General features: G+C 40.9%; 1 protein-coding gene across 2 annotated transcripts; it reads left to right on the top strand.

Moving 5' to 3' along the window:
* The first annotated feature begins 12,921 nt into the window (after nucleotides 1-12,921).
* On the top strand, nucleotides 12,922-16,297 carry MARCKS (myristoylated alanine rich protein kinase C substrate). Of its 2 annotated transcripts, none has more exons than XM_064290033.1 (2): nucleotides 12,922-13,440; nucleotides 15,221-16,297. In XM_064290033.1, the coding sequence occupies exons 1-2, from the start codon at nucleotides 13,433-13,435 to the stop codon at nucleotides 16,152-16,154; spliced, it is 942 nt and encodes a 313-aa protein (XP_064146103.1). In that variant the 5' UTR covers nucleotides 12,922-13,432; the 3' UTR covers nucleotides 16,155-16,297. The 2 variants fall into 2 exon arrangements, with proteins under 2 accessions (XP_064146103.1, XP_003404328.2); XM_003404280.4 differs by having other exon boundaries at nucleotides 12,923-13,440; nucleotides 15,249-16,297.
* Nucleotides 16,298-26,823: the final 10,526 nt, after the last annotated feature.

Raw genomic sequence — 26,823 nt, forward strand, 5'->3', positions numbered from 1 at the left:
AAGCTTTCTTTTGTTACACACTCATTCCTTTTCCTTATTTTTTTTCATACTTTCTGTAAATGACTACGGTTTTTTTTTTTTTATATAAATGTTAGCTAGCACAGAAGCAGCAAAAATTTTATGGAAATATTAGTTCTTGTTTTTGTGGAGGGGAAATATTTCCCAGATTATACATAAAGAAAATCTTACCCAAAGAAAGCCATGTTTCAACTAGACTAAATCAATTTTAGTTAAATAAAATTTGAATATTTTATAAATGCTCTATATAGATGCCATATCTTGTAGAGTTTCATTGCTACCTGATTTTGCATTTTTCTTTGCATTTATATTAGTAGTAAAATTCTTACAAAGATGTTGTTAGCATTTCGGTACAGTCCCAGAGGCAATATGATGGCAAAATGCTAAGATAGGAAGGATCAATAGTGGTATTTCCTATGGGAACGCTTTAGTAGATGCAATCATGAGGTATGCATTTCATAGGTATAATTTATATTGGGTTCACTTAGGTAATTCCAATAGAAGGCGTACCAAAAATCAGTTCTTAACTTTTCAGAGGCCAGTGCACAAAAGAAGACAATATCATTTACAAGATTCATAAAATATAATAAAAATCAAAATTATTAGTCATAATAATGAAATAGTTTGCATCAATCAGTCATACTGAGTCATCTATTCATTATTAGGTACCAACTCTGGTGGTGCAATGGTTAAGAGCTACAGCTGCTAACCAAAAGGTCAGCAGTTCAAATCCACAAGGGGCTCCTTGGAAACCCTAGGGGGCAATTCTACTCTGCCCTATAGGGTCTGTATGAGTCAAAATCACCTCGATGGCAATTTTTTTTTTTAATCATCTATACAGTAATAGGCATTTGTATCAGTCAGAATTCAACCAGAGAAGCAGAACCAGTAGGAAATCTATATTAAGAGATTTATTGCAAGGAATTGGCTTACACAATTGTGGGGGCTGGCTCAGTAAGCGTGAAATTCATAGAGCGAGCTGTCAGAAATGGCAGGCTGAAATTCTCAAACATGGCCTGAAGCTGCTGGCACAGGTGGAATATCTTCTTTCTGGAAGCCTCAGCTCTGCTTTTAACTGCTTGAATCAGGCCCACCCAGATTATCTAAGATAATTTCCCTTACTTAAAATCAACTGATTATGGATTTTAATCACATCTATAAAATATCTTCACAGTAACACCTAAATCAGTGTTTGAATGACAGTGTGTGAATAGCCAGACAGACACATCAAAAAGACCATCATAGACTAAAGATTCAGAAAGTAGCTAGATGAGGGACACAAGATCATCATTCATTTATTCAGCAAATATTTATTGAGCCCAAAACATGCATTAAACCAAAATTAAGCTTTTGAGTCAATTTCGACTCATAGCGACCCTATAGAACACAGTAGAGCTGCCCCATAGAGTTTCCAAGGAGTGCCTGGTGGATTCCAACTGCCGACCCTTTGGTTAGCAGCAGTAGCACTTAACCACTACGCCACCAGGGTTTCCTAACTGCTCTTAACTGCTCTAAATCAGGGCTCCAAAACATGCATTAGGCTCTGTCTGAGGCATTTATTGAGCTTGGAATTCAACCCCATTTTACTTCCTTCTAGTTTAGAAAATTATATTACTGTATTCAACAGTCTATTTATTAGAATATTTTACTATAAAGAAAACACATTGGTTGGTCTGTGGGAAATTCAAAAATATGACCTCAGTCCTCTGTGAGATAATTCTTATAAATGATATAGACTTGAAACAATACTTCTTCTGGCCTTTCCCAGAAATTATGGTGGACAATTATGGCTAGCTGCCAGTTCCACCATGTCATCAATTCTATTCTCCAGCAGCCAGCTGGCAGCTCTCGCCCCAATGCCTCCCCTTTCCAATATCCTTAGAGTCACACAGGATCAGCCTCAATACTAGTTACCCATCCATATCTCTTACTTTCTTGCTTCCTCCACATCGCCTGACCAATCCTCACACTCTACCACTCCCTGTTCCTCTCATTTGACTCCTTTCGATCTGCCATCTTTTTTTTCTTTTTTTTATGTTTGCCATCTTTGATCCCTTTCGGTGATTAGCTGATAAAAGTCACTAGAGCTTACCCGAAAATACCTCCTTTCAGAGCCAGTTCATGAGGTGATATTTGAAGACAAAATGTCTTTAAGACATGAAAGAAATGCATATGTAATGGTAGAATTGAGAGCCAATAGATTGATTTCCCTGGCTGAGAGTATCTTTCTGAGTGCCTTCTAAATACAAAATAACTTTTAAAACTGCCCTTCTATTTAGGCATGACCTCAAAGTCTGTAATTGTTTCCAGAGGATGCAATGGCTACAGAGGGCCTACCACTGCCAAAATGATACTGTTGGTGTAATGCAGCCATGCTTTGGACTAGACATCAACCTTGAACCACATAATATTGGTGGCTCTGCATAGTGAGAACATGATTGCATTTGATATTCCATCTTCTATGAAGTTCTATGGTTCTTGCTCCGTAAGGGAAAGAACACTTTTAAACTCAGCTTCCAGGCTTTTGAGACCTTTCTCTAAAAACGTGGGCTATTTGAAGCGTGACCTGGGGAAGATTGTTTCACCATTCCAGGCCTTGGTATATATTCCATCATTAAAATGATGTTGTTGTTGTTAGGTGCGTTGAGTAAGTTCTGACTCATAGCGACCCTAAGTACAACAGAACGAAACACTGCCAGGTCCTTCCTTATCCTCACAATCGTTGTTATGCTTGAGCCCATTGTTGTAGGCACTGTATAAATCCACCTTGTTGAGGGTCTTTCTCTTTTTCCCTGGCCCTCTACTTTACCAAGCATGATGCCCTTCTCCAGGGACTGATCCCTCCTGATAACATGTCCTCCTGATAACATGTGAGATGTCGTTTCACCATCCTTGCTTCTAAGGAACATTGTGGCTGTACTTCTTCCAAAACAGACTTGTTCTTTCTATTAAAATTAAAAAAACAAACAAACTTCTTTTTCAGTGAAAAAAGAAGAAGACCCTAGATGAGATGGATTGACACAATAGCTCCAACAACGGGCTCAATGCAAAACAACGATCATGGAGATGGCACAGAATCTATGTCACAACATAGTTGACAAGTGTTTGAACCGGAACTTAAATGCAAGTCCTCAAACAGCATAGTCCCACTACACCACAGCTGCTTTACCTCAATAGTAGTAAATTCTCTAGGGATAAATTATTTAATATTAGAAAAAAAGTTGATCTTCTACAAATATGAAGGGATAATTTGGTATTCAGACCACTACGCTTCTCCTCCCTAGGCCAATGTTAGGTTTGCTATCACTTACTGAACATTGTTATATGCAGGCCTTTGGGCTAAATTCTCAAAACAGTTCCAGAAGACAATATTTCTATTATTCACATTTCTCAGATAAGGAAGGCAATTAGTTACTCAGCTCCAAGTTATGAAGCAAGTAAATAGTAGAGCCTGGACACATAGCTAAGTTTATTCATTCCAGAACTCTTGACTGCTATACCATACAGAGCCCTCCATCCTAGTGCTCTACATCTTCTAACGATTATGATGACAATAATTATTACCAAGATGTTAAAGTTTATAAATTATCTCTTTTCAACTATTTTTTTCCCCAAAATTAGAGGAAAAAGCAAAAACTGATTAAATGAAATTTGCACATGTATAAGAAAATATTGCCCAAAGAAATTCAGGGTGTAAACAAATTATTAATAGATTGCTTCTAACAAGACTTTTAATTAGCACTCAGGAAAAAAAAGAGAGAAAACCTGAAGAAACCTCATTACTCTATCTGGACTTTCTATGAGAAGGATGGGGATTTTAAAAAAATCTAATGCAAATTGTTCAAAGTGCTGTTTATCCCTGCCATGTCTCTGCTGACTTGCAGCTAAGCCACAGGTGAGGAGCAGCTCAAGAGAAGAGGGCAAACAGCTACTTCAATTAAACAACTTTGGCTGATAGGATATTTGAGGAAAAGCACAGATTAAGGGACAACAGTTACTGTATAAGGAAAGCAAAATGTGGGGAAATGGCATTTGCTTAATCATGTGAAAGTCAAAATGTTAATCAAAATTGACATGAATTAAGATATACAATCCCACCTCCCTCCAAGAACGGCTGGCTTGCTGGGAGAAAAAGACAACTGCTTATATGGAATCACCTGTTCTGCTACGGGCATTCTAGGGCCTTACATGTTCGCTTGTCATCTCCTTTCAGGATTCCTTTGGAAATTTTGCTAGAGAAAAAAAGACAGAGAGGAAGAGAAGAGAAATGGGTTCACTGCAAATCCTTACTTTACAAACGAGTACTTTATATACTTTTCTTATTTTTCTTTCATTTCTAAATCTATTCAGAGGTCTTCACCAAACCTCCCTAGTTCTAATATGAAAAGAAAACCAAGTATTTATTGAGGACCTATTAAGCACTGAAATACTCGTTCTCTCAGAACATTCATCATTTCTCCTGCCTATTTGCTTTCAAATTCCAATAGACACACCTATTAAAAACAATACAATGGTAATAAGACCTTATCACCGCAAATCTCTTTACCACTAAATCTTAACAACTCTTTAAGATATAAATTTTTATTCACATTTGACGAAAGAGGAAACTTAGGCTTAGAGAACCTGCATAAGGTCGCCACATAGTTGGCAAGTGTTCGAATCTGAACTTAAATGCAAGTCCTCAAAAAGCGTAGTTCCACTACACCACAATTGCTTTATCCCAAGAGTGGTAAATCATCTAGGGATAAATATTAATTTTAGAAACAGCCCAAAGCACAGTGAATAAAATTATATTTTGAAAGCTAACTGAACACTGAATGTTTAATGCACCTGGAAAAAAAAAAAAAAAGAAGGTATTAGTATTATTAAAGTGAGTGATCAAACTGGGTAATACGATTTATAGTAATAAAAAGTATCATCATAAAGTTGATGTTTTTGTTGTTCGGTGCCATCGAGTCAGTTCCAACTCATAGCAACTCTATGTACAATAGAACGAAACACTACCTGGTCCTGCGCCATCCTCACAATCGTTGTTGTTACGTTTGAGCCCATTGTTGCAGCTACTGTGTCACTCCATCTTGTCGAGGGTCTTCTTTTTTTTGGCTGGCCAGTACTGGTCCCTTCTGATAACCTGTCCAAAGTACGTGAGACAAAGTCTCGTCATCCTCACTTCTAAGGAGCATTCTGGCTCTACTTTTTCCACGACAGGCTTGTTTGCTTTTCTGACAATCCATGGTGTTTTCAATATTCTTTGCCAACGTCATAATTCAAAGACATCAATTCTTCTCGTAATATATTGACAGAGTTTCTTAAGTGACTCATAAGGTCAGTCCCAAAGAGGAAATTTCCCCAAACTAATTTCAAGATTGACATCGATCTGATGGATATTCTGTTAAGGCGATCATTTCAAAGGATAGCTACTTGTTCCTATGAGTTTTGATACAATAATTACAGACACCAATATTCTCAACTTCATATTCTTGTCCTGTCTATACATAAACCAAAACCAAACCAAACTCGTTGCCATCAAGACAATTCTGACTCACAGCAACCCTATAGGACAGAGAAGGGTTTCCAAGGAGTGCTGGTGGATTGGAGCTGCCGATTTTTTGGTTAGCAGCCGTAGTTCTAAACCACTATGTCACCAGGGTTTCCAGTCCATACGTAAATACATATCTTAATAAAGATGAACTGTGCATTATATTTATAAAATGGCATACACTACATTTTAGCATGTTTCATAAAGTAGCCCTGAAAGACTCATTAAGGACTTAATAATAAATCCTTAATAAGGAATTAAATAGAAAGATATGGAGAAAACAATATAACTAGGTATTTGCCTATATGGTGTCAAATAGTTTTTTACTGTTTTCCTCCATTAAGTTGAGTGAATCATTTGATCGTATTAGTAAGGAGGAGATAAATTCAAGTTATGTTCAAAAAGTAGTGATGATGTCTAAAACATAATTCTTTCTCATCACTATGGATGTTCTTAGAAAGCCACATTAAGATAACACAGAATTTGTAAATGCAAAATTTGCAGATATTTTTGCCATCTGGCAAAAAAAAGAATATAAAACTAGCCGTAGGGAAAATTACTACTTGTTTTAGTCAATTAAAGGCCACTGTATAGTTTAAACTCACTGAAAGTACTCAAGACATTTACAGAACAGTATAAGGAAGAGACCTAGCAAAGCTAGGAAATTAAGTGTGAGCAAATTAAATGTAAAGGACATAAAAAAAAAAAAATTCTGATCCAGAAGAAAAACTGGCCTTGTACATAATCAGGAGGAAATAGCCAGTGTTCGCCTACTGCCATTTTCTTTTCTCTCTCTGAAGGAGAGAATTTGCATTAGATTTTTTCAAATCTCATCCGTATCATAGAAAGTCCAGAGAGAGTAATGAGCTTTCTTTGAGTTTTCTCTCTTTTTGTCCTGAGTGCTAATTAAAAATCTGTGGGGCACATTTTGTCCCTGCTGCTGTGACTGCTGCTGTGGTTGCATCAGACAAACCTACTAGATTGTGAAAGAACCATGGGAAGTTCGAAGTCAGGTCACCCCCTTTGCAAAAAGGGAGATGGGTCCACAATTCCCTTAAAATCTGCTCCTCTGTCTCTCCTCAGGAGAGAAGTTGGTGGGGAACTGGGTTCCTAAAATGTTTTAAATAATGAACTATCTTAAAGATGTTTCTTCAATCTTCTCTCTATAAAGTATACTTATTTGGAGTGGGGGCTATACTAAAAAATTTATAATTACTACTTATTTGCCAGGAGGTAAATACATACATATATATAATATACACATATATGTGTATATTATATATATGTATGTATGAATATGTATATGTATATGTGTGTGTGTACATATATACACAGAGAGAGAGAGGGAAGAATTTAATAAATTATCACTCAGTGACCCAAACCATTGCTCAGCCTAGAGATTATGAGGACATATTTTAAAGGGCCTTGAAAGTCAGGTAGGGTGGGTTAGATCCTAGAGAGTTCAAAGTCAAAATGATCAGGGGAGGTATTTGTGGCATAGAGTTCCCTGAAGAGGGAAGAGACTACCTAAAAGGTAATTCAAGCAGGAAGTAGCAAGAAACTTGACTTCAGTTTTAGCACTGGAAAGACAGAATATCAGAGATGTTTGAAAAGGAAAGAAATCAACATAATTTGACAAGGGTTATCCTTGGGGTGTTGTGAACTATAAAAAACCATATGGTAAGAATTCCAGTTCTTTCTTTGCTACTCAATTATTTTTTTGTTTTGTTTTGTTTTTTATAAGATCAAACCAAAAGAAATTTAAAGAGGAAAAGGCAGTGTAAAAGAACATATGCCCAGAATGTGAAAGAAAGATGGTGGAGGTGGTAGTGGAAAGAGATTTATGGGTTGACCAAATGGGTAAAAGCTTCTGGGTTTTGTTTTTTTTTTTCGGTTTATTATTTAGTTTTAGTTTTTAATCTAATTGGTGGTAGGCTGTTTACTGTTTCCTAAGGTAGTCCGGTATATGGTTCTACTTTCTTAACCTGGAAAATGAGTAAAAAATGTCTCCAGGAAAGCTAAAGAAACATATCAGAAGGTAATGCTGGCTTGAATGGGAAAATGACAGCCTGGGTTTAAGGGGTTGATGGGTAATACATAAGTACAATATCCAGAACAGTAAGGAGGCAGCTGAAAATATGGATATGGAATTTGGTTAGCAGTTAGGGCAGAAAGTTCAGGTATTAACATCATCGTCATAAAGCAGTATTTGAAGCATGAGAGGAAAACTCAAAATTTTGGCATAGTTGTCTTTTTCTTAAACACTGGAGGAGAATGGGGTTGGAAGACATTGTAGACAAGTTGCAGAGTTAGCAGGGTGGGGTAATGGGAAAGTCCCTGACTGTCCCAGCCAACCACCTGATCTGGGCAGCTCTAGTTAGGACTTCAAGCAAATTATTCAACTTCCTTATAATCAGTTTGTAAACCAAACTGATGTCTAAGTTTACTGTGGGGATTAAATGAAGTAATATATGTAAAAGTGCTTTAAATTTAAAAACTGTCAGGTATCTACACCTATACCCAGAGGCAAATGAAATTTTAACTGTAGCTTGTACAGAAGAATGTCCCATTTTCATCACCCCTACTTTCTCAGGGTTGCAATCCACTTGATGACACACAACAATAACATCCTCAGCAGTGACCGCCCCCCCCCCCCCCGCCTTTCCTTACAGTCTTCTCACAGGGGCTCTGTAGAGGTTTGTACCTTCTGATCTCTGATCTCACTTCCCAGTTACATCTCACACCTGGATTTTCTTCTATTGTAACATGCCCCCCCCCAGCTCAACACCTTATTTTACCTACATTCCAAATGGTTTCACACTGCCCTAGGCAGTGCTCACACTTTTGCCCTCAGGAAATGTAAAGTTAAATTCCTGGCATAATCCAACCATTGACTTTTATTTGTTTTTATTCAACTTTGTCAAAATCCGGTTTGTGATGACCACACACACTAAATCTGGCTACCACTCTCAACATACCACAAAAACTGCTCTTGTGTCTGTCTCTAGCCAGTAACCTCTATACTGTTAACATCCAATGGAAACTTCCCAGTCTTTGTTTTACTTGACCTCTCAATAACATTGAACAAAATAACCACTCCTCCTTGAAACACTGTGTTCATTGACTTTATTAACACCACATTCTCCTGGTTTTCTACTTCCCAGGGCTCCTCCTCAGACTTCTTTGCTGGCTCCTTTTCTATTCAACATCTTAAAACAGAAGTTACTCAGGGCATGGTTCTGAATCCTCTTGCCTTTCCCATGACTTGCTTCTGAAAATATTTACATGTGGAATGCACACAAATCTACATTCATATTCTAGACCACACTTTGAGCTCTAGACTTTTATATCTGTACACTTGATTTTTCCACCAGCATGTTTTATAGGCACCTCAGTTATGCCCACTGATCTCTTGACTTTCTTCCCAAATTCACATGGAACTCTTCCCTCCTCAGGAGTTTTGGTATTTCCTCCATCTGAATACACCTCTTCACTTCTTTGCCTGGCTAAGGCCTACTCATCCTTCAGGCTTCCCCTTAAATGTCATTCATTTTAAAAGGTCCTCTCTGACCCTCTTAACTAAGCTCACCTGACAGTTTACAATTACGTATCTGTGAAGTTTTTTCTTTAATTTTGACCACTCCCTCTCTTTCTAGGTTAGAAGCATTTGAGTAGGCTATTCCCATTTACTCACTCTCCCATCTCTTCAAGTCTTTGCTCAGATTTTATCTTCTCAATGAGGGCTTTCCTGATCTCCTATTTAAATTTACAACCCAGCCCTCCCCTGTACTCCCATCTCCCTTATTTTGCTCTAGTGTTTTGTTCTCTTACAACACTTTCGGATTTCTAACATTCCACGTAATTTATTTACTTACATTTATTGATTTTTTATTTTCTCCCTACCCTAGAATTTAAGTTCCGTAAGATTCATGTCTGTATCGCTCACTGATGTATCCCAAATGCTCAGCACGTAATAAGAGCTCAATAAATATTTGTCAAATAAATAAGCTGTGTCTGTTTTGCTTACCACTACATTCTAAGCTAATCAATTTCTGTGGAATTAAAGCTCAGATAATATAAAATCTAAGATGAAGGATGGAGCACAACATCGTGAACACAACGGGATCCCAAATTTTGTGAACCACTGCTGAATGAACGCTTTCAGATGAAAAAGGCATGTTTAATTTGAAGCCTAGAAAACGGTCTTCATCTGTTTTTACTATCTTTTTTTTTAAGCACACCATCTAATCATATCTTTTACTCTCCTAACATTCTAAGAAGTTTTAAGAAATATTTGCGCAAAGCTTCAACTGTGTGAGGTCTGTGATGTAGTCCTCACTGTTGTAACAGGCCTAAATCAATGTGCCTAGCACACACTAGGTCCTCAAGAATTTGTTGAACAGTCTCTAAAGTTCCTGGCAGTACTGACATATTACGGAAAAATAACTTTGAGCAGGTCTCCTAAATAAGCCGTGATTTTTCCAAAGAAGACCATACACAGATTATCATCAATTCAGAAATACCTTTGTGCATGCTGAGAAGTTAGTACAAAAAAGCTGGTTACAGACACAAGTTTTGCATTTTCACTATTACCTTTTGGGTTCTTTAATCATATTTATATAAACACCTGTGGTGCTTTATTTGAAACTTTTAAGTCGAGGTGTGAGAACGCCAAACTTCGGGGGAATGAGATACGTAGATATTGTACAACTTCCTTCCGGATCCAGTCTTTTTGGCAACCCTTCCCTGCCATTATGCAGTTTCCCAGGAAAAACGGCAGCTTTTCATTTCCCAGCCCCTTCCTTCCTCACCCATTTTCCGCCTTCGAAGCACCCCGCTCCGCCCCAATTTGTAGCTTTCGAAGTAGGAAATCCCTCGGAGGGGCCCCCGCGCTAGGGGACTGGGAGGAGCGGTTGGGCCAGCGCTCAGCACCCTCCGACAGCTCCCCCAAAACCGCCTCCCCCTACCAGGTACAGGACTGTCAGTTTTCAAATCTACGCTAGAAACGCGTTTTTCTATGGAAAGCAAACCATCTTTCCCACCCTAAACTAGGGACCGCTCGTGGGGCATGAATCTGCGTGTTTACACTTGTTTTCTTGCCCCGGAGCTGCGCTGGACTTGATTGGCTCCCCTGTGCCCCGGACGCTCGGGGTCCCGTCTCCCCAGCCGCCCGCCTGGGCCCCGCCCCCCTCGCGCGGCCATCTGCTTCGCTGTCTGACTGTCTCTCGCTCTCCCCTTTTCTCCCCAACCCCCTCCCGGCGCCGGCTCCGCCCCTTCCCCCTCCCCCGCTCGGGGCTCCGAATCTTCCCCGGCCGTTGCTAGGGAGACAAGCCGATAGGAGGCAAATAGGCATTTGGGAAAGAAAAGGGGGGAAAACTACACTGCAGCCTGGTAACAAAGGAGCAATAAAAGCAGCCCCCAAATGGAAGGCTGAGGACGCGTCTGCGAGAAAATCTGAAATCGAGCTAGCAATCACCCCAGTTTAAAACGGGGAGGGGGGCACAGAGGCAAAGCATGGTTGAAGTTGGAGTAGGGGGGAGATCAACAGCCTTGAATGAGCTTTTGCGAATCGCTTGGATGGTGGTGTTGGATCAGCCCAGTTGGCTTTTCAATTTGGAACTCCGCTAACACGGCGGTCGGGGTCTTGGGCCAGGCCAGCGGGCTCCCTTAAGGGTGATAACACGTTTGTTGGCAAGATAAAATTCTACGGAAACGTCTGTGCATCGGCCCTGGGGAATATGACTCTGCGATTGAATAATACATCTGAAGGAACTGGACAGTGGGAGGACGAAGCTTCACATAACGCTGTTCAGCTTGGTGGTTTTCAAAGAAACACTTGAACAAAGAGTTATTGGCTTGAACCGACCGTCTTTTTCACGCATAGTGTGACCCATATCCCTACAATGAGCAGAAAATAAAACTGAGAATTCAGAGCCAGCACCAGGAGAAATGAACCTTTCCCTCGACTGCTTCTCACCTCCATAAGCGAAAGAGTATTCATTTCAGGATCACTAAATGTAAAGGAGAAGAGATAGTCTGTTTTGTCTCCAGCGAAAACTTTGGGAGCAAAAATGTGGGTGGTAGAGAAATGCTTATTGGGCTGTATCCTTGATTTCCCTCGTCAAATACTTTAAATCAATGCCTTGTCTTTCACACACAAATAACGTCTGCTACTTCAGTGCCAAGTCGTGCAGTGGCTGATCAAGGTATCCGGTATCGTTATATACTGTGTCCCAGTGTAGCAGCTTGTTCTGTAACCGAGTTAGACTTGGATCGTTCCGGGGTCGTCTTGCTATCTCTCAATATGCAGACAATTTCTCCTTAGAACTGTAATCGTCATTCTGGTTGTTTAGAATTTCATCGTGGCTGCCTCCCTCCCTTTCAGGAGCACACTCGCTTGCGTACACCCTCACAGACGTTCAGCAAGAAGGAGTCCATCCAATCCTAGCAGTAGGCTGAAAACGATCCATATTGACGCGAATTGCATCTCAACTGTAAATATGGATTAGTACACTCGAGGTTGTGTCTCATTTCACCATAAGGAAAACTAAGGCATTTCATACAGTGACAAAATGAGAACAGTTTTGATCGTTTGGAAATGATCCTCACTTTATATTGTGGGGAAAAAACCACTAATTGGGAATAGCCAAAGAGGAGGATTTGATGAGCACCGCAGGCCAATATCAAAATATTTTGTTTCATGCCAGTGTGGGAGGGGGAGGGGAAGTGACTTAGGCTGCTTGCCGTTTTTGCATTTTCCACATCTGGCCTACAGACCTAATTCTAACTCGCAATCTCCTTTGATGAAATTCGATCTTCGTGGTTTAAATACCTTTCAATTTGGGGCGATTTAACAATTGCAACCGTTAAAAAAAACAAACCCTGTGCACTGTTTGTGGAATCCACATGGAACACGAAGAAAACATGCTGCACACACACAAATTCCAACCATTGTTTTTAACACTCGCGCACACACACACATGCACACAAATACGCACATAAACACACGGAAAGATGGGGGAGGGGAAGCAGTGGAGATACACGGACACAACCCGACAAGAGTCACTAGGAGTCAAGTTAACGCTTTCTCCGCCTCCAACCACAAGTACCCCCCCTCCCGTTAATTAATTCCAAACAAAGCAAGCCAATCAAGTGACGCATTATTATTTTCAAGCAGAGGGAGGCGAGAGGCATGTATTTTTTAATTCATTTATTTATTTGGAGGACGTTAATTCTCGGTCTGGGGCAGATTTTCAAACCGTTTGCAAAGCGCGGCTCCATTGTTCGCAGGGCGCGCAGGCCCCGCCCCCTGCTTTGTGTGCGGCGCGCGGATTGGCCGGCGCGCGCGGGGGCCGCGTCAGCGCCCGCAAGCCCATTCATCTGTGCACTTGGGCGTTGGACCCCGCATCTTATTAGCAACCAGGGAGATTTCTCCATTTTCCTCTTGTCTACAGTGCGGCTACAAATCTGGGATTTTTTTATTACTTTTTTTTTTTTAACTACACTTGGGCTCCTTTTTTGTGCTCGACTTTTCCACCTTTTTTCCCTCCCTCCGGCGCTGCTGCTTTTTGATCTCTTCGACTAAAAATTTTTTCTCCGGAGTGTATTTAAATCGGTTCTGTTCTGCCTCTTCACCACCCCCACTCCCCCCTCCCTCCGGTGTGTGTGCTGCTGCTGCTGCCGCCGCTGCCGCTGCTGCTGCTCGCCCCGTCGTTACACAAACCCGAGGCTCTTTGTTTCCCCCTTTGGATCTGTTGAGTTTCTTTGTTGAAGAAGCCAGCATGGGTGCCCAGTTCTCCAAGACTGCTGCGAAGGGAGAAGCCGCCGCGGAAAGGCCCGGGGAGGCGGCTGTGGCCTCGTCGCCTTCCAAAGCGAATGGGCAGGTAAATTCTACCTGTGGTTCTGGTTTTTTCTTTGATGTCTTTCTCTACTCTGGACGCTTCCTCTTCCCTGCTAGTCGCGCCGGAGGCGCATTCGGGGGAGAGGAGTGTGGCCGAATTCTAGTCTGAATGTTGAATGGATAACGATAGCCTAAATTGTCAATTTCTCATGGGAGAGGGTCTCCCCGACCCCAAAGGAGTAGTTCCCCGAGAATCCTGGAGAATTCTTGAGTAGATGGGAGGAAAGGAATGATAAACTCGACTAAAATGGCGTGGTTTGGAGCTTGGTTGAACGTAACTAGCTAGGTGCCCCCAGCCCCAGCCAGGTTGCATTTGTGTTTGGGGCACAGTGGTGTTTGGATAGCTCTCCTGTGCCATGTCGAGACTGGGTCGTTTTGAGATTTCTGACCTGGTGTGATTATGCGGGTAGGGAAGAGAGAAGGGGGGAGGGGGCAGTGGGGATGGTGGTGCAGAAAGACGAAGAGGGAAGGGCTGTCTTATTGTAAGCCGAAGCGGAGTGCCCTGGGTTCTCGGAAAGGTGGCTGGCTGGTTGGAGCTGGGCGTAAGATTTCGGTACCTTTCGATGGGGCTTTCCCAGTGCCCTAAATCTTTATTCGCAGCCGTTTAGGGAACTACACACCCATCTGACTTTTAAATGGTATCCCTGGTTTGGGAAGACACAGTGGGTCCCTGAAGAACCTCTCCAGATGGTTGAGAAGAGGCAGTTCGTTTGCGTTTCGGTCAGGATTGTACGTGTGCGTGGCACCTAGACCACCCGCGGGGGGCTGCCCTGACGCTGCCTATACCCTGCCAGGGTGACCACGGTTGGGTGGGCGCAAGAGGTCGGCTGTGGGTGGCTGCCTCGCAAATACTGGACGCCCACCACGCCTCTTTTTCTAGAGCAGAGGCTGTTACTTCTGTCCTAACCAACTGGGGACGGCGAGCTCTGCGAAGGAGACCTTAAACCCGTTAAAAATGCAAAATTAGCCGCGGGTGCGTGCCCGGGCTTCGCAGAATCACGGGCGAAGGTGGGTGTGGAAGCAGAGGCGAGACCTCAGAAATATTGGGTTTTCCCCTCCTTTGCTGGTTTTAGCCCTACTGGGACCCAGGGAAGCCACCTGAGCTTTGTTTGCGGATTCTGGGCTGTGCGATCCGGCTCGGGGGCGCCTCGGCCGGCGGGCAGGGCCTAGCTGGGCAGGGCGGGGTGGCCCCCGCGGCCCCGCCCCTCCGAACCCGGCTCCGCGCCGTGGAGGAGCAGCGCCCCCTGCCGGCCCTTGGAGGCTGGTGGGCCTTCGCGTGCGCCGCGCGGGCTCTTCAAGGCTTAAGGGCCGAGATTCCCTTGGGGGTTCTTGGTGTTTTGAAGAGGCCTTTAGGGTTTAGGGAGAACAGGGGATGTGTAACAGACACGCAAACCAGTGGTTCCAGCTCCGTGCCTTCTTTTAAAGGCCGTTTGGTGTTTTGTGGCTCTCTTTGCAAAGTCCGTGAGGCGCGGGATAAGATGGGTTACCTTTTGCTTCTCATGTTTCGGGATTCAGCCCTTTTAAGTCTTTTGGTCGTTTTGTTAAGTGGTTGGGGTGACCGCTGTGTGTTTAGGAAGGACCAAACGGCGCTGCCTCATTTCTTCGTTCGAGGGGCTCTCGTCCGGGCTCCCAACCCTGCTATCCCATAAAGGAGGCCTTCCTCGGCCGTTCTCAACCTGTAGGGGAAACTGGTTTCTCTCGGTCCAGGGGTGGGGGCGGGGAGGGGGAGGGGGATGGGGATGGCGGCACCCGAGTCGCTTCAGTGACGCTCCCGCTTTCTCTGCCCTGCAGGAGAACGGCCACGTGAAGGTGAACGGCGACGCTTCACCCGCGGCCGCCGAGCCGGGCGCCAAGGAGGAGCTGCAGGCCAACGGCAGCGCCCCCGCCGCCGACAAGGAGGAGTCGGTGGCTGCCGGGAGCGGGGCGGCGTCGCCCGCCGCGGCCGAGAAGGAGGAGCCGGCCGCCGCCGCCACTGAGGCTGGGGCCGTCTCTGCGGAGAAGGAGGCCCCCGCGGAGGGCGAGGCCGCCGAGCCCGGGTCGCCCACGGCCGCAGAGGGCGAAGCCGCGTCGGCCACCTCCTCGACGTCTTCGCCCAAGGCCGAGGACGGGGCCACGCCCTCACCCAGCAACGAGACCCCGAAAAAAAAAAAGAAGCGTTTTTCCTTCAAGAAGTCTTTCAAGCTGAGCGGCTTTTCCTTCAAGAAAAACAAGAAGGAGGCAGGAGAGGGCGGTGAGGTGGAGGCCGCAGCTGGCACCTCCGCCGACGGCGGCAAGGACGAGGCCGCAGGGGGTGCCGGTGCGGCCGCCGCCGACACAGGCGCGGCCTCTGGGGAGCAGGCGGCGGCGCCCAGCGAGGAGGCCGCCGCAGGCGAGGAGGGGGCGGCGGCGAGCGGCGACCCGCAGGAGACCAAGGCGGAGGAGGCCGCTGTCGCGCCCGAGAAGCCGCCTTCCAGCGAGGAAGCCAAGGCCGCCGATGAGCCCAACAAGGCAGAGGAGAAGAAGGCCGAGGAGGCCGGGGCCAGCGCCTCCGTCTGCGAGGCGCCCTCAGCCACCGGGCCCGGCGCGCCCCCAGAGCAGGAGGCGGCCCCTGCGGAGGAGCCCGCGCCCACCGCAGTGTCATCAGCCTGCGCAGCCCCCTCACAGGAGGCCCAGCCCGAGTGCAGTCCAGAAGCCCCCCAAGCAGAGGTGGCAGAGTAAAAGGGCCAAATTTTTTGAGATAATCGAAGAACTTTTCTCCCCTGTTTGTTTGTTGGAGTGGTGCCAGGTACTGGTTTTGGAGAACTTGTCTACAACCAGGGATTGATTTTAAAGATGTCTTTTTTATTTTACTTTTTTTTTTTTAAGCAGTAAATTTGTTTTTTGTTTTTTTTTCCCCCTTCCCCACAGATCCCATCTCAGACCATTCTGTTACCACCATTCCAACAGGTCGAGGAGAGCTTAAACACCTTCCTCTTCCTTGTTTTCTCTTTTCTTTTTTATTTTTTGCATCAGTATTAATGTTTTTTGCATACTTTGCATCTTTATTCAAAAATGTAAACTTTCTTTGTCAATCTATGGACGTGCCCATATATGAAGGAGATGGGTGGGTTAAAAAGGGATGTCAAATGAAGTGATAAGGGGTCACAATAGTGAAATTTAAGTGGTGCATAAAATTGCCAAGAAAATGTGCCACTAGAAATGATGGTGTAAAGGCTTAGTCGTCTTTTCTTTTTTTTTTTTTTTTTAAAGAAAAGTTATTACGATGTATTTTGTGAGGCAGGTTTACACTACAAGTCTTGACTAAGAAGGAAAGGAAGGAAAAAAAAAAAAAAACACCAATACCCAGATTTAAAAAAAAAAATCATAGTCTTAGGAGTTCATTTAAACCATAGGAACTTTTCACTTATCTCATGTTAGCTGTACCAGTCGGTGATTAAGTAGAATTACAAGTTGTATAGGCTTTATTGTTTATTGCTGGTTTATGACCTTAATAAAGTGTAATTATGTATTACCAGCAGGGTGTTTTTAACTGTGACTATTGTATAAAAACAAATCTTGATATCCAGAAGCACATGAAGTTTGAAACTTTCCACCCTGCCCATTTTTGTAAAACTGCAGTCATCTTGGACCTTTTAAACAAAAATTTTAAACTCAACCAAGCTGTGATAAGTGGAATGGTTACTGTTTATACTGTGGTATGTTTTTGATTACAGCAGACAATGCTTTCTTTTCCAGTCGTCTTTGAGAATAAAGGAAAAAAAAAAACTTCAGATGCAATGGTTTTGTGTAGCATCTTGTCTATCATGTTTTGTAAATACTGGAGAAGCTTTGACCAATTTGACTTAGAGATGGAATGTAACTTTGCTTACAAAAATTGCTATTAAACTCCTGCTTAAGGTGTTCTAATTTTCTGTGAGCACACTAAAAGCGAAAAATAAATGTGAATAAAATGTACAAATTTGTTGTGTTTCTTTATATTCTGATAATACCGAGACTTTTAGGTCTTAGGTTAATTTTGAGGAAGATCTTGCATGCCATCAAGAGTAAATTTTCTTGTGGTTTTTAATCTGAAGTTGTCAAACTCTGAATTTCATCATCAGCAGTGTCAGATTACACATGAGAAGATCTTATAACATTCCATGTCAAATCTGTTATCATATCTGCAATTAGTTTTCATTTAAAACTTGAATATAGTACTATTTTTATTGTAGTTACATAGCATGTCAGATTAAATCATTTAAGCCAAAATTGGTATGACCCTAAGACTACTTAAAATGTCTTAAATGAAAATTCATAAAGCTATGTTTTCTTGTCAGGCTGGATCAGAAGTGAAAATTTTATACTGAGTAAGAGTCTATTTAATCCAAACTGCAGATGGGTCATGAAAAGCAGCCAAATGTGTTTCAAAAACTGTGTAGTACCTGCCATTGTAATTGCTTACCACTTGGCTAATTTCCAAATTATTGCTTGGATTCTGTGTTATACCTTAATAAAATAAGTTTATGTAAAGAAGTAATGGTGTTGAATGGATGATATTGTCAGTTTATGGGCCTTTAGCACTTGCCTCAATTCAGTATCTGCAAGAAATTTTTTAAAATGAAAAGTAACATGTTAGCATCTTGTTACTCAAAAAGTTGAGAATACTTATGTAATAATCTTTCTAGTTCACCTGTTCTGCTCTTGAACATATATATATATAAATGTTTTTTTTTCCCCACTGGACCCTAAACTGAATAGAATTTTAAGATGTGTATCAAATACCATTACTTCATTAAATGCAGAAAAACAAATTGGTACACAAGCCTGCATTACTGTTTTTGAGGAGCAATGTGCAGTGTAGGGTGCATGAATGCCAAAAAAATAAGTTAGCTTTTGGGCATGCTCTTCTAATTGGAATGATGGTTCATGACCTTTTCTCACCAAATACCCTCCCCACTAATCAAATAATGTTTGGAAGGGTGTGTACTTTTAGTTAGGGCTTCTTGATCGTGAAGGATGTTTGAAAGTTAAGAGTCAAATCTGGTAACCAAAGGACTGCTTTATGGGCCTTTCCCACTTTTACCAACTTTTTCTCAGATACCTAGTTGGCCAAGTACAGTGCCGGTACGTAATAGAACTCAGTAAAAATGGATTTGCTCCCTTGAAGTGAGTAGTCAAAAATACTGTGTAGCGAACTACTATATATTGCTAGCTTTGTTCTTTTAAAAGCTGAAATTTATTAAGATGCATTATTTTGATTTTAATCACTGCCTAAAACATTCTGAATGGTATTGATGGAGTGGTGGAATTTTCTCCAAGTGATTAAATGAAATTTGACATATACCTTTTCACCCAAAGTTTTGTACATCACATTGTTTTCTAATGGAAAAAAATGTTAATAATGGCTTTTTTGTATTACTAAAAATAGCTTTGAGATTAAGGAAAAATAAATAACTCTTGTACAGTTCAGTATTGTCTACTAAATCTGTATTTGCAGTATGTATGACGTTTGCTATCTTTACAAAATACTTCCTCTGGATTCTAATAATCATTTGATCCAATTCCTATTGCGCTTGTAAAATAAAGTTTTACCAGTTGATATAATCAAGCCTGCTAAAATAGGATTTTTTGCAAATCTTATTTTAAAGTGCAAGTTTTAGAAAAAAAAAATCTTAAGTGTTAATGGTAAGAGTAACTACTTGTTCCGTTTAAAGGATTTAGAGGTTATGCTTGACATTATACTTAGCATATAAAATTGCATCCATTGAAGGTGAGTTAATATGCTCATACATCAATTAAAAATTTTAATGATAGAACTTGATACGTATTTGAGAAACAATTCAATTTATTTACATTTCCCTCCCTCGTGTAAATATAATTTAATAACACCAATTAAGGATTTGGAGGAAGGGTGTTTTTTGTACTCATATTTTAGGCAGATACTTGACTAGCAGTTGGGGGGATATAGTTTAATATAGACTAAGCCAGCTTTGAAATTTAAAAAATGGTTAAATAATAGGAATACGGAAACCCTGGTGCCATAGTGGTTAAGTGCTACAGCTGCTAACCAAAAGGTTGGCAGTTCAAATCCACCAGGCTCTCCTTGGAAACTATGGGACAGTTCTACTCTGTCCTGTAGGGTCGGAATCAACTCAACTGCAAGGGGCTATTATCTTCCACCTTCCCTTGTGCAATTTGCACACTGAGCGTTTCCCTCCACCCCCCAGCCCCCTTTCTACTCCCCAGTTAAGTGAAGGTGCTTTAAGCAGGGTGTAGCAAACAGAAATTTTAAAATGTTTTCAATCTGTTTCTCCAGTCCCTGCTGGAGTTTTTTTGAGTTCTTTAAATTACACCCAACAATGCTATTCTAAAAGTGGAAAATACTGTCAAGAGTTTAGGTGCAAAGTTCAAGCTTGCTTTAGGATTTTCTGTGTGTTTTAAATATTTTTAAAGCGTTAAATAGATATACTTAGGTGTAGTTGGCTAAAACTGGATAAGATGATCTTTTTTAAAATTTTTATTCTGGTAGTATGTCAATCATTAATGAATTATAAAAACGGTCTTTTCACGGTTACATATTTGCTCATATTCATTTTAAATTGTAGGTAAGTCAAAATGAAAATTGAGATATTTTTATGAGTGTTTACTCAGTCCAAAATGTACTTTGAGAATTCCTCTTTCAAAAACACACATTTTGTTGTCTACAACTATAGCTCATATTTAATCAAAATTATAAGACCTGATTTGATCTCCTGTCTAATAACTTCATATGGCAGGTTCATATTTTAACATTTTCATTTTAATAAATATCAGGAAAAAATAAAATATAATAGGTGCATGTTTAGATTATTGTCAGATTACAAACCACCTGAAAACTGAGTGGTGGTATAAAACAACAGTCATTAAATTTGTTTTCCCTTTTTTCGCAGTTTTACTGAAGCATAATTGACATACGATAAACTGCACATAAAGTGCACAATTTGATAAGCACATGTATATGCCTGTGAAACCATCACCAAAATCAAGATAATAACCATATCTAAGATGCTGTGGGTCAAAGATTAGAGCCAGCATAACAAGGACAACTCATCTCTGACACATGGTGTCTGTGACCACAGCTGGTAGTGTCTGAAAAGCTCAGGGTTGCCTGGGATGGCTAGATTCAGGCCATATGTCTGGGGTCTCAGTTCTTCTCCATGGGGAGTTTGCTGGGATTGGAAAGTCAAGATGATTCCTTGGCTCACCAGTCTGGTGCCCTGGTTGAGATAGCTGGAACAGCAGAGACCTACAGTTACCTTCTGCACTCGGCTATCTCAGGACTTCTTACATAGCAACTGGCTTCCCCCAGAATTGGAGTTCCAAGAGAGGCTGTTCCAAGGGGCAGGAAGTATAAACTGCCAATCTTTTATAGCCGGGTCCAGAAACTGCCACGACTTCACTTCTGCTATATTTTATTTACCAAAGTAGTCACAGAGCCCACCCAGATTCAAGGGAAGAGGGACATGGATACCACTTCTTGACGGGAGAAGTGTCAAAGAAATTTTGAGTGTCTCTGAAACACCACAATATATGTTGGATGAGCTCTATTCCTGAGTAAAAGAAGACTTCAAACTGGAGACAGGAACAAATTACTACTTGTGACTTACAAAGGCAGTGGTGGGGGGAGGAGTAGAAATAATATCAGAATTTCCATCAATTCCTCTGTCTTCATTGCTCTTTATCAAGCAAATTTCTTCAAATAACCTGAAGTTGTTATGCCCTGATATGGTACAAATGTGTGCATTTTGGATACAAATACACATGATTGAAATCGTATCCTAAACATTATTGTACGTTTATTACATTTAATGGTATATTTAGCTATATAAATTATTATCAAGATCCCAAAATCATTATTAAGACACAATTAATTCAGTAAAATCATCTGAAATGGACATATCAGATTCTATTAATGTTACTTTCTTAGGGCATTATTCTGTTGTGAATCTACTGTACTTTATTAGAATGTCATTTTTTAAAAGTGGGGGGAGGCATTGCAACTCTACATGTGGATATATGGTATTGTGATAAGCTTTACTGGAGATAATTTAAATAAACTGCTTCGTATTTACTGAACAAATATAATCTGCTTTCAGGATAGCATATTGGAGAAATGTTATTCAGCCATGGTGAAAATATATTTCCTTATATGTTCAATCACCATGTGAAATGTGTGAATCTAATATAAAATACAGTAAAATTATTTTTAAAGTTAGTGAAATACACCAAGTGAACCCCTCAGGAGAATGGCTTTTATTGTAGTCTTCTGAGAAATGCAAGAGAAAGGCAATGTGTGAATTCAGTTTACACATGCAAGAGAAGTACCTGATTCATATAAGGGGAATTAATGAAATTATTTATTACTATTTGAATTATTTACATTTTCTCCCCCACCCCAGGGGAAGTGGCTAGTACTTGGAAAGGAGAAAAAACTACCCCACCTCCTCCTTTTGGTTTACCTTCAACCACAACCCTACCCAAGCAATTAACAGTGATCTTTGTTTCTGGAGCATCTCACCATACTGTCATTCATAAAATGAATGTTCTTTAGTCTTCTGACTAAAGCACACAGGAATGAGAAGAAGGAAGAAATAATCTGCGACCACAGGTGCCTGCATCCATGTATTTCTATATCAGAGAAATTCCAAAAGAACCATTAAACTTGTAAGTTACATGGAGTTCCAGAGTTCGAGGGGCAGCCAGGTGGTAGTTTTGAGCGTTAGGTAAACCTGGAGGTGGTTTATAGGAGCAAGAAGTATCTGTTGAGGTAATGACATTCCTTGGGACAGTGCAGGCAGCCCCCAAAACAAGTAATGAAAGCAACGCTTTTTTTTTTTTTAACATCTTATATATTTGCTTACAGAATATTTAAATCATATGTTACATTGGCTTTTTAAGAGGCTCATATCAGTGTTGTGTTTGTTTTTATCAGTTTCTTTACACAGTTATACTGCTTCTAAGGAATTGGGATATCATGTAACCAAGGTGAAAGCAATTAAAATTAATTATTGTGACAGTGGTTAAAAAAAAAAAAAAAAAAAACCTGTTGTCATAGAGCCGATTCTGACTCCTATTGACCTTATAGGACAGGGTAGAACTGCCCCCATAGGGTTTCCAACCAGCGCCTGGTAGATTAGAACTGCCAACCTTTTGGTTAGCAGCCGTATCTCTTAAACACTACATGATTTAGGTTAAAAAAAAAAAAAAAAGTTAGGCTATGTTGAATACCTACCGGTCCACCAACATTCCAGACCTCTAACAGATGTTGGCGGCTGTGCGGGGTGGTAAATAAGGGCTTGGCATTTAGGAGTATTACATTAATTAATTAGCATCAGAAAAAAGAAAAGTCACACTTGATAGATAGTTAGCATAACTGGAGGAAAAAAAAAAGACTCAAAAGTAATCCTATATTGCTGAGCCTTAAGATCTAGTGTTTCAAACATGTTTGTTCAAAATGTAGCTTCATTGTTCTCTCTCAACAAATTCCTTCCAGATGATGTCAGAAAGCGTGATTTTATCTATGGAACTCAGTGCAGGACTCAAGTTTCTTTCATAGGGTTATCAATACTTATTGAGAGTCTTTTATATATGAGCTATTGTGCTATGTTTTCAAGATATGGCCACAAAAAGACAGGTTTCCTGCCCTTGAGGAGTCATGGGCTACAAGCAAGACTTGTAAATAGATTAGGAAATACAACAGAAAGTCTCCTGGAAAAAAAGTAGATCTATATCTCAGAGAAGATTTAAATGTAACAAACAAAGTATGAAAAAGAAGTACTGGAAGAGACCAAGGCAGAATTTCTAGCTATCTTTTTTTTTTTACTATATATATTATATTACATAAAAATTAAAAAATTATGCATGGCAAAAATTACACTAAGAAATCCTGAAGGAGCAGGAATGCAGTGGGATGCAGACCCCAAATTCTAGTAAAAAGACCAGGCTTAATGGTCTGACTGAGATCAGAGGGACCCCAGAGGTCATGGTCCCCAGACGTTCTGTTAGCCCAAGACAGGAAACATTCTCAAAGCCAACTCTTCAGACAGGGATTGGACTGGACTACAAGACAGAAAATGATACTGGTGAGAAGTGGGCTTCTTGGATCAAGTAGACACATGAGACTATCTGGGCAGCTCCTGTCTGGAGGGGAGATGTGAAGGCCGAGGAGGAAAGAAGCTGTCTGAATGGACACAGAAATACGGGGTGGAGGGAAGGAATGTGCTGTCTCATTTAGGGGGAAAGCAACTAGGAGCAAGGTATATATAAGGTTTTGTATGAGAGACTGACTTGATTTGTAAACTTTCACTTGAAGCATAATAAGATTTTTTTAAAAAATTACTCTAAGTCAAAAGAGAAATGACAAACTGGAAAATTTTTTTGCAATTCATAAATGCAGAGTTACATTACCTAACAGAGTTTTTATAAATTGAAGCCAACATCTCAATAGAATCTGAGCAAAGGACATGAACTGTTCACTTCAAAGAAAATACAAATGGCTCTTAAAGATGTTAAAGTATGCTCAGCGTCTTCTATAAAAATGGGACTACAAATTTCAGTAGTACAATTTTCTACCTACTAGATTAACAAAAATAAAAATAGTTGGATAATGCGCAGTGTTAATGAAAGTGTGAGGGAAGAGTGACTTTCATATATTATTGGTGGAAGTGGAAGTGAAATCTTTGAGAGTAGCAATTTTTTAATGACTATCAAAACTATAAATGTATATATCCTTTTATATCCACCAATTCAACTTTTAGGAATTCATCCTATGAACACACTCACATATAGGCAAAATGACAGGTATGCATGATTGCAGCATTGTTTGCAATAGCAAAAGAGTAGAAATAACCCAAATATCCATTAATAGAGGTGGAGTTAAAGAAATTAGAGTGCATCCATATAATGGAATACTATGTGTTTTGGTTATTTATTGCTGCTCACAAACCACCCTACAATATGTTGTTGTTGTTAAGGTGCCATCAAGTCAGTTCCTACTCATAGCAACCCTATGTATAACAGAATGAAACACTGCCCAGTCCTACACCATCCTCACAATCGTTGTTACACTTGAGCCCATTGTTGTAGCCACTGTGTCAATCTATCTTGTTGAGGGTCTTCCTCTTTTTTGCTGACCCTCTACTTTACCAAGCATGATGTCCTTCTCCAGGGACTGGTCCCTCCTGATAACATATCCAAAGTACGTGAGATGATGTCTCGCCATCCTTGCTTCTAATGAGCATTCTGGCTATACTTCTTCCAAGACAAATTTGTTCATTCTTCTGGCAGTCCATGGTATATTCGGTATTCATTGCCAACATAATAATTCAAAGGCATCGATTCTTCTTTGGTCTTCCTTATTCATTGTCCAGCATAGTGGATTAAAACAATAACAATTATTTATTATGTTCCATAATTCTGTGGGTTGACTGGGCTTACCTGGGCAATTTTTCTGCTCTGTGTGGTGTCAAGGAGTCCTGGTGGTACAGTGCTTAAGCACTCGGCTGCTAACTGAAAGGTTGGCAGTAGGAACCCACCAGCCACTTCACAGAAGAAAGTCTGTTTCCATAAAGATAACAGCCTAGCAAACCCTATGGGGCAGTTCTACTCTGCCCTACAGAGTAGCTATGAGTTGGAATCAACTTAATGGCAACAAATTTGGGCTTGGGTATGTGGTGTCAGTTGGTATTGAAACCATCAAGAGGCTCAGTTGGGCTGAAATGTCTAAGATGGTACATTCACATGCCTGGCAGTTGGTGTTGGCTTTTGGTTGGGAACTCAGCTGAGGCTGTTGACCAGAGTACATTACTATTAGTTTCTTCTCCATGTGGCCTCTCCTCATGGCTTGAGCTTTCTCCAGCATGGTGGTTAGGTTTTAAAAGGGAATGTTCCAAGGCATAAAGCTACAGAGCTCTTGAGGTCCAGCCTCTGAAGTTATACAGCATCACTTCTACCTCATTCTATAGATCAAAAGAAGTTACCAGGCCAGCCCAGATACAAGGGGAAATTGACTCTACTTTCCAACTAAAGAATTTGTGAACATCTTTAGTCAAACTACACATCCGTAAAATGGAAAAGGCTAAAGCTTTATGCACTGATTTGGAATGATTCTGGTATCTATTGCAAAGTGATGGGTGTATAACAATGTGTATCATATGACAGTATCTATATATACAAAAAGTGTGCGTGGGGGAAATATACTTAATTGCTTATAAGTGCCAAAAATATCCCTAGATAATACACAAGAAACTGGGTAGCTAGGTCCAGGAGGGGGAGAAAGTTCACCGACTTCTCTTTGTACCTTAGGATTTTGTCCAATATGAATATCTCATCTATTTTTAAAACTTAAACTCTAAAAATTGTAATTTGATAAATATTTCAGCCTGCATTTCCCAAACTAAAAATCACAATATATTTGGTAAGAAATAAGAAATTCTAAATCTATCTCTATAAATCTATCATTATATTTATAGAGTGATTAGTGCTCAGAGAATGGAGGACTGACTACCTGGGTTGAGAGACAATGATCCAGGGTCCTCCTTACTCCTTATTCTACAGCTAGTTTAAACAACAGGCTACTTGCCTGCTCAAATTCCTGCTCAAAAGAGGAAGAGGTTGTTTTTAAGCTAGGTCTTGAAAATTGAAAAGGCCTGCTGTTGTTGTTGTTAGGTGTCATCGAGTTGGTTCTAACTCATAGTGACCCTACACACAACAGAACGAAACACTGGCCGGTTCTGCGCCATCCTTACAATCGTTGTCATGCTTGAGCTCATTGCAGCCACCGTGTCAATCCACCTCGTTGAGGGTCTTCCTCTTTTTCTGACCTATAAATCTAAATTGGGGGAGTCCACTAATAACACTGGGCACTGGAACATGGTTCTAGTGACCATGTTTTATAAACCCAAATAAAGCACACAGTTTAACACCGGCCCCTACATTTTATTAATTTGTTAATGTCTTTATATGAAAAGACAACACGATATAAAATATACAACAGGATTTTGATACCATGCCAGAAAACCCAGGATTCACAGTTTATGTAGACATTATGGAAATAACTTCAAAAACGACCAGTAATCATGAGGCTAAAAATTAGATATTTTCAAATATGTTTAAGGTACAATTTTGAGTTCGACACTGTAAACTTCTTGAGAAAAGAGATCATTTATTACCTTAGTGTGTTCCTATAATCCCCTTGCACCTTTGTTCCCCCTCAAACTCTGCCATGGTTAAAGCACTCAATTACTCGCCTAAGGTTGGCGGTCCAAACCCACCCAGAGGCACCTGGGAAGACAGGCCTGTTGATCTACTTCTGAAAGGTCACAGCCTTGAAAACCCTACGGAGCAGTTCTACTCTGCACACAGGGGGCAG

The sequence above is a fragment of the Loxodonta africana genome, chromosome 1 (assembly GCF_030014295.1).
Source record: "Loxodonta africana isolate mLoxAfr1 chromosome 1, mLoxAfr1.hap2, whole genome shotgun sequence".
NCBI classification, from domain to species: Eukaryota; Metazoa; Chordata; class Mammalia; order Proboscidea; family Elephantidae; genus Loxodonta; species Loxodonta africana.

Coding starts and splice junctions, on each gene's coding strand:
- MARCKS (XM_003404280.4), top strand. CDS start 13,339: ATGGGTGCCCAGTTCTCCAAGACTGCTGCGAAGGGAGAAGCCGCCGCG. Junction 13,441..15,248: donor CTTCCAAAGCGAATGGGCAG/GTAAATTCTACC, acceptor TCTGCCCTGCAG/GAGAACGGCCACGTGAAGGT.